This window comes from Rhinopithecus bieti, unplaced genomic scaffold (assembly GCF_001698545.2).
Source record: "Rhinopithecus bieti isolate Rb0 unplaced genomic scaffold, ASM169854v2 scaffold_19939, whole genome shotgun sequence".
In the NCBI taxonomy this organism is placed as follows: domain Eukaryota; kingdom Metazoa; phylum Chordata; class Mammalia; order Primates; family Cercopithecidae; genus Rhinopithecus; species Rhinopithecus bieti.
Window position 1 is genome coordinate 1,361,499 of NW_016810019.1, and position 8,181 is coordinate 1,369,679.

At 47.1% G+C, this 8,181-nt stretch overlaps 1 protein-coding gene across 1 annotated transcript in view; it reads right to left on the minus strand.

The window, feature by feature from the left end:
* Window positions 1-2,147: 2,147 nt before the first annotated feature.
* Window positions 2,148-8,181, minus strand: part of PHACTR1 (phosphatase and actin regulator 1) — a 597,649-nt gene continuing 591,615 nt past the window's right edge. Inside the window, exons 15-17 of the mRNA XM_017891116.1 lie at window positions 7,582-7,588; window positions 6,367-6,443; window positions 2,148-4,444 (exon numbers count right to left, since the gene is read on the minus strand). Coding sequence (XP_017746605.1) covers window positions 4,351-4,444; window positions 6,367-6,443; window positions 7,582-7,588 — 178 coding nt within the window. The 3' untranslated portion in view covers window positions 2,148-4,350. The remainder of the gene's footprint in view (window positions 4,445-6,366; window positions 6,444-7,581; window positions 7,589-8,181) is intronic.

Below are 8,181 nucleotides of genomic sequence, written 5' to 3' on the forward strand. Positions count from 1 at the left end.
AAAAAAAAAAAAAAAAAAAAAAGTCCGATATTCCCAAATCGTGGGCAAGCTGATGCTCCAAAGAACATTAGGAACATCTATTTCAGTGTCTCTGTTTTCCAGATGAGGAAATTGAAGCCCAGATAAGCAGATGCGATAGACATACCAGGCTGCCCCTTCCTGCGGAGAATGTGTAGCCACAACCTTTGTTTCCTTAGGAAAGGGCTCCCTCCTTAGCAGGATTATGGCCAGTTTCCTTCCCTCTTGCCAGACAGTCTGTTAGGAGCTTTATCAAAGCTTTTTCTTTCTGGTCCTTTCACTGCCCTAAAACTTGCAATAAAGTTCTCAGATTAATTTATCACAAGTTAGAGAGCGGCGGGCGAGGTGACTCATGCCTGTAATCCCAGCACTTTGGGAGGCCGAGGTGGGTGGATCACGAGGTCAGGAGTTCGAGACTGCCCTGACCAATGTGAAACCCTGTCTCTACTAAAGTACAAAAATTAGCCAGGCACGGTGGTGCTCGCCTGTAATCCCAACTACTCAAGAGGCTGAGGCAGGAGAGTCGCTTTAACCCAGGAGGCGGAGGTTGCAGTGAGCTGAGATCGTACCACTGCACTCCAGCTTGGGTGACAGAGTGAGACTCTGTCTCATTAAAAAAAAAAAAAAAAAAAAAAGAGCTCTGGAAGGAAGGGGTTCTTCTCCCAGCCTTTGAGACTCAGAAGTAGAATTCCTGGACCAGCAGTATCAGCAGGCCCTGAGAGCTTGTTAGAAATGCAGACTCCCAGGCCCCATCCAGACCTACTGACTCAGCACCTGCATGTTAACAAGACCCCCAGGTGATTCCTAGGCAAGGTGGTTTGAGCAGCATGGTGCGAGGTTGCCCTTTCCCAAAACAGCCTTTCTACACTGCTGGACCAAGGATATACTACCCAGCAACGTCACCCACCTAAAATGCAGCCCCCTGCTTCCCTCAAAAGCCTTCAAAGCGACGAATTAGTAACCAGAAGGTTATGCAATGAAGTTCTTTGCTTTATAGATCAAATACTCAGGCTTCTCAAGAACAGAGCTAGAGGCCAGGCACGGTGGCTCACACCTGTAATCTCAGCGCTTTGGGAGGATTGACTGAGGCCAGGAGTTTGAGACCAGCCTGGCCAACATGGTGAAACCTGTTTCTACTAAAAGTAAAAATACAACAACAACAACAACAACAAAATAGCCAGGTTTGGTGGTGCACGCCTCTAGTCCCAGCTATTCAGGAGGCTGAGGCAGGAGAATCACTTGAACCAGGGAGACAGAGGTTGCAGTGAGCCAAGATCTCCAGCCTGGGAGACAAAGTGAGATTCCGTCTCAAAAAAAAAAACCCAGAAAAACAGAGATAGAGATTAGGACGAGAAGGACTCAAAAAACAAAGTAGTCTGGGGCTTTTGTTTAGGGGCAGTGACAGTCCAAAAGACCCCAAGGCATTGCTGTTCTAAGACTGTCTGATACCTGACACTACAGAGATGACCCTGAGTGATTTCACAAAAAGTTAAATTTATGTTCATTATTCCTGGATCATTAAAAGGAGAGTTGACATTTTAGATATTCTTATAAAAATGTTGAGGAAGGCTGAATGCAGTGGCTCATTCCTGTAATCCCAGCACTTTGGGAGGCTGAGGCGGGCGGATAACGAGGTCGAGATCGAGAACATCCTGGCAAACATGGTGAAACCCTGTCTCTACTAAAAATACAAAAATTAGCCAGGTATGGTGGCATGTGCCTGTAGTACCAGCTACTTGGGAGGCTGAGGCAGGAGAATGTCTTGAACCCGGGAGGCAGAGGTTGCAGTGAGCTGAGATCATGCTATTGCACTCTAGCCTGGTGACGGAGCAAGACTCCGTCTCAAAAAAAACAAAAACAAAAACAAAACAAAAAAGACAACAGTTGAGGAAAAAACTCCCAGTACACAAAAGTCTTCTAGAAAGTTAATGTATGTGCTACAATACTTCCTTCCCCCAGTAATACCAGAGACATGCGGTTGTCCCGTATGTCCACTCAGTCTCACTATGTATGTTGCAGGTGAGCTGACCTCTCCCATTCCTGAAACCTCCCTTTCCCAGTCAAAGCATTTTGGGTGGTTTCTGCTGCTGGTTGATAAAACACACAAGAGTCAAGAGGTTTTTTTTTTGACTTTTTTTTTGGTTTGTTTTTAAAGAAACTGCATACATCATCAGAGACAAACAATAATTTAAATGCCATGCAGTTTCTGTATGTACAAAACCTAGGCCACAGAGATCCAGTTTAATTCGTATTCTCTATTTACATCGTTTTCCTCATACAGCCATCATCTGTTAAATTAGAACCCGGGAGATCAGGGGATTGACGGTCACCACACTCACTCCTATACAAAGACAAACTATGTACAGACACCCAGGAAGCAACTGGAAAATGCAACCGGTCTGGGGATTAACAGACAGATAGGGAGAAAAAGTCATTGAAGGTGACCTTTGCCCACCGGCTGTGCACAGGGAGAACCTGAAATTCCATTCATCGAAGCAACACAACACGATTTTCATTCGGCAAATAAAAATACATGTTCATAAGCGGGAGAAAAATAAAATCAGAGCTTTTCATCACATTTACCGTCACGTTGTTTGGTTTCTCTAATCTGACATAAAGGCTAAAGTTTTAAAAGTTTTACAGGGCTTTGAGGGCCTTTGGAGATGAATATATCAACCATTTTAAAAAAGCTAGTAGGCTGATGGCGATCTCTTCTGTCATTGATTGGGGGCAGGGGGCAGGATCGGGCAATGTCTAATCTTTAGAAGGAAGCATTTGATGTGAGACATTTCACATTTTTCCTCTCACACTAATCCAAATGAAAAAATGCTCAACTGGGAATTTATACACATAAAATAAACTTTGACTTGCCAGCTGCAGCTTTTTCAAAAAAGAGATGCATTTTAAGTCATCTAGCTCACCCTTTTATTTTTTCCCTTAATTAATGTCAAATTGTCATCTTGGAAAGTAACACAAATTGCTACAGTTGTCATGATGTTGTAGCCGAGAAAAAAAGAAAGAAAATTGAATAGGTCTCTAGAAAGACCTTAAGGTTTTAAGAAAGGAAAGAGACAGCAGAAGGCCCATCCTGCAGGCCACAGAGGTTGCTGAGCCTGTGTAAGAGCCACTTAAAACAGGCTTGAAATAGCCCATCCTGAAGGCGCAGGACCTGTCAATGGCAGGGGAGGTGCACCCCTCAGTCTGAGCAAGTGACTTCTGGAAAAGAGGTCCTGCAGGAAGAGCAGTGGAAATTGTGTTCAATATCTTCCATGCACAAAGTGGACTGCAGCACGAGGGCACTTTGGGCGGAAACCCTGGGCTGTTTGCTGGCTGGCTGCAGGGAGATCCACTTGGGCCTTATATCCCCAGGGAATCTGAAGGGCCAAGAACCAAGGCCAGCAGAGAAGCCATGGGCCTATCATGGGAGGAAGTCCAGTCAATGGAATGAATTTCCTTAGGACTCGCTCCTGGTCAGGGAGGACCATCATGCCAGGGCACCACGTGTGCCAGGAGCCCAGCTGCAGTTAGAAGAAGTTCAGACTCAAAGCCTGGCCGGCAGGCACCTCCACCTGGAACACATGCCCGCCCACCCGCCGTAGAGAAGTTCAACGAAAGAGCCCTACATCTTTCGTCATACCATTTGCACATTCAAACGTCAGTAAGCCTTTCGGGAAGACTGTGTTTACAGCCACACTAAAATCCTGATCACATTTTCCCTGAACAATACCTCTCCCCACGGCAGGAACTATTCAGATTCAAGAGTTAAAAAAAAAAAAAAAAAAAAGGATCTAGTGATGGCATCCTCCTTGGGTTGGGCAGAGGCGTGCTGGCTCCAGGTGGCAAGGCAAAGCTGCAGCTGGAGGCACAGCCCAAAGAGCTGCCCTGAACTCTCCCCAGCAGTTGTCCGGCTCCTGGGTTAGTGCCTACATGAGAGCGGTTCATGCCTGCAAAAAAATGCAATGGCCTCATTGACAGGTGTGCATCCTAAGAGTAACCTGCTCCCACAGGGTTCGTGGTGGGAGACTGGTTAACTTTTTGGAAAGGCCAAGCTGGCATCTTTCTAAATGGCATGTGTGGTGGAGAGTGTGCCACCACCTAGAAAGACTGGGGTAACAATGGAGTCACTCCAGAAAGTGAGAGAGCTCTGTGACTGAGGGCCTGCGAGCTCTGTTAGGAAGGAAAACGAAAGCTGCAATGGGCCTCATTAGGATGCTTGTTAGGGTTTAGGAGGGTCTTGGCCTCATTGCACACCCTACCCTGGGTATCCCAGTCAGAGACATACCCACAATCACGCTTCCCGGCATCACGAGGGAGAGGGAAGAGCTCTCTGGATCAACTGGAGCAGGAAGGGGCACTGTGGGCAGGTGCGGCTGGTGTTGGCCTGATTCTGGCACATGCCCAACTCCGGAGCTCCTTCACAGAAACTCTTCAGTGCAAAAACAAAAAAGAGAAGGCCATGGAGTGGTTCTGGAGTACCAGTCCCTCAGTGGCTGGAAAGCCAGTCCTATAGGAAAAGTTTCTGGCCTGTATGCACTGGTCCTATACACAGAAGCTAGGAACTCCCAAGCCATATAATCACCGGCTCCAAGACACACAGAGAAAATAAATGTCAGCCAAGCAATTTCTGACCCCACAGGGTTCAATAGGGTCCTCCCACTCAGACTTATAAACAGCACAGGAGTACCTTAGCAATGGCTGTGTGTGTGCGCGTGGGTCACTCATGACACTGGACTCTCTGAACACAGATGGGTTGATTATTTGAACTGAGCAGATGACAACTTTCCCCTTCTAAACCAGAGCTTCCCGAAAGGCAGCTCAGCTCAGGCAGAGGGGGCAGGATGGGTGCTCAGTGCCAGCCTTCATAGCCAAGAGGCAGCCAGACTCCCCCAGAAATGGACCCTTCCCTTTTGTCCACTGTGTGGGTGGTGGCTGAAGGGAGGGAAAAGCCAGGGACAACTGAGAAGTGCTCCCTCCTTCTTGGCATCAACTTCAAAGGGCCCCCAAACCAGATGTCATGTCTGGAGCCAGCACATTTGGCCAAGTGTAGGAGTCCAACCAGATCATTAGCTTTGCACAGTACCCCCCAAAACAAACCCACCCCTTCAGGTTTCTTTGGACTCAGGTGACAGACACTTGTGAGGAAGAGGTTTGCTGGAGACTTCATGAAGGCAGTGCCTGCTGGGCCTGGCTGGAGAGGACAAGGACCATTCCACCTGCTGGAAAGTCTTCAGTCAGGGCCCTGCCGGTGCCCTTGGCACTGCTGGGGTTTGGGATGCATTTTGGTGTCAGAAGTGGGACCAGCAGCTCGGACCACCGAGCCATCACTTTTGCGTTTTCACACATAAAATCCTGATTGTGTTTCCTTGATTTTTCTTCTTTTAAAAAAAAAGGCAGTTCAGAAGATTTACATCATAATGGGGAAGTGAATAAATACCAGCACTTATGGTTCTTATAAATTTATGTTTTGAAGACAGCATAGCACTCAAGAGGAATTCGACTGTTAAGGTCGGTGAAACCTGAGGAAACAAATAATTACATCAAGACCAAGGGGCTGCCAAAAGTGCAGGATTCAACAGTCCAATCTCCCATCCTCAGGGAGTTTCTTGACCGTGAGAGGGAGGGGTGAGCTTCCCACCATCATCCCCACAGGAGCGCCACTGAACACACACCTGGTTTTGAAATAGTTTCATCAGGGGCAGCCCTGGTGGCCTCCACCTCCTGCCATCAGCCTGGATCCAGCAGCAAGGTGCAGAACCCAATCTGTGTCTCTGAGTCTCTAGACTAAATACTTGCTATGTCCTATTTCTCTAAATGTTTCCCCCAAAAGAAAGTCAGAATTAAATCAGTAGCACTGTTGCTAACTAGCAATGCAACCTTATATAAGTCTCTTAATCACTCCGTGCCTCAGTTTCCCCAAATATCATCATCATGCTGGACTGTCAGGGAGAATGTCAGGGAATAATAGAAGTGGTCCACTTTGGAAGTCCCACGTGGACTTGGTATTTTGTTCAGGTTTGGCCTCTGCTGACTGGTTGCAAATTGGCAACAATCTTTTCTCCTTGACTTGAGTTTTCACGAAAACTCACCTTGGGGTTGTTGGTAGTCTGGTGCTTATCAGACCTTTAGTTTAAATGAGTGGACCTCAGACTTTGCAGAAAGTTGCTTTTAGCCCGGGCCATCTATGTTCTGCTTCCTCATTTCAGTAACCTAAAGTGGAACTGCATGCCTACCTTCCTATTATCTTCCCTCCCACGGCACCCACCAACCCACTCGTAACCCACAAGGGGGAGAGCTTCATTTGGAGATAAATATTGCAACTTGAAGGAAAAAAAACCCCTCGATACTAACCTTGTTAAGTGTCTACTCAATTCATGAACTTCCATCTCAGTGCTTTTGAATTCATTGAGCTCCTTTCGGATGGCAGCCTGGAATCAACAGAAGCCCATCAATGTGCAATGGGAGAGAGTCAGAAAAAAACTCCCCTTTCAGTTCATTCCTAACAACATATTTTTCTTCTTCAACAAAGACCAACAAGTTTAAGATGAATTCTTTCATTGGGAGGAAGAAAAATCACCTGAGATGTCATTTAAAACAAAGATTCCCCTCCTTCCCTAAACCTAAGTTGCAAATGATGACAGGCTATTGGCCGAAGTGTGTTTTTCTTCTTCTTTTCACAGAGCTGTGGCATTGGGGCATCAATGGTGGTGTATGCCTACCCCACACTTCTGGGGGCCCAAGAACACATTCAATGTCAACCTCTCATCTTCCGTAAATAAACAGAGCTCAGCACAGGCACACTTTTGCCTCGAGGTGGAGACTTCCAGAAGGCATGGATCAAATTCTCCAACCAAATTAGGGGGAAAGGTGATGGCTAGCTCCCTACCAACCCTTTGCTTTTGCTCTTTTACAGCTTGCCTGACTCTTCAGTGATGTATTTCACCATGTAAGATATATTTTGAATAACCTCACATGTTCTGAGATGATCCCAAATCACCCCATCTTTACAATACTGCCACCGAGGAGGCAGGGCCTGGAATCAGACAGCAAAGAGAAGCCATGAGAGAGCAGGGGAGGAGGAGGGGCTGGTAGAGAAGGCAGCTGGGGCCGGAGACAACCTCACTCCTTCGTCAAGAGTGGAAATCGCAAATGCCTGCCTTCTTGCACAGCTCTGTCTATGGCCGATACCTGCTTTGATGGGAATATCAAGGCCCCAGGAGTTTGAGAATAGAAAAGTCTTCATGTAGGATCAGAATGGCCCTCCCCAGGAAAAGAAGGCTGGCTTAGGTTTAAGTGCCTGGGTAGCAGCTTTGGGGCGGGGGCAGGGGTCACCCTGTGCTTCCTGTTTTTTTTCCCCAACAGCCACTGAGAAACTGGATATGTTTTCGGCCTAAGAGCTACTCAGAACTCTATGAGGGTGCAAGTAGAGATGTCTGTGGTTTCCTTGCACACTTGCGAATATCCTTATCCTTGCAAGCATACCACAGTGAGAGTGTGGACAGGAGAGGACAAGAGCGAAAGCCCCTTCCTCTTCGTATTTAGATGACACACTCCTGGGGAGCTGGGTTTGTCTGTCTGGGGCACGGCAGTGCCAGTTCCTGGGTTGCTCTCACAAATTCCCTTGCAGGGAAGATGTGAATGCTGTGTTTACAGAGGAGGGCATAGTCTTCCACGCATTGTGTCTGTGGGTTGACCTGCCACAGGCGAGGTCGTCTCTGGAAGTCTATCTGCCTCTGGCTGCTTCATTCCCACCCGAGTGCGGCAATGTGCCTGCATCCATGTTTCCTGCAACTCCTGGATCCAGGGTTGGTGATAATGTAGCCAGCCTGGGCCGTAGATGACTTCCTGCTGAATCATATAAGAAAACCCCGGGTCCCTGAAACGGACAGAGTGAAGGCAGGACTGTTGAGCAGAAGGCCCCTGACACACTCCATAGTTTCTATTGTCACCTACACATTGGGCAGATCATTATTCCAGACTATATATATATAAAATAAATATATATATAATAAATATATATGTAATAAATATATATATATTTGTATGTTTGTTTTTGAGATGGAGTTTCACTCTTGTCATCCAGGCTGGAGTGCAGTGGTGCAATCTTGGCTCACTGCAACCTCCGCCTCCTGGGTTCAAGCAATTCTCCTGCCTTAGCCTCCCGAG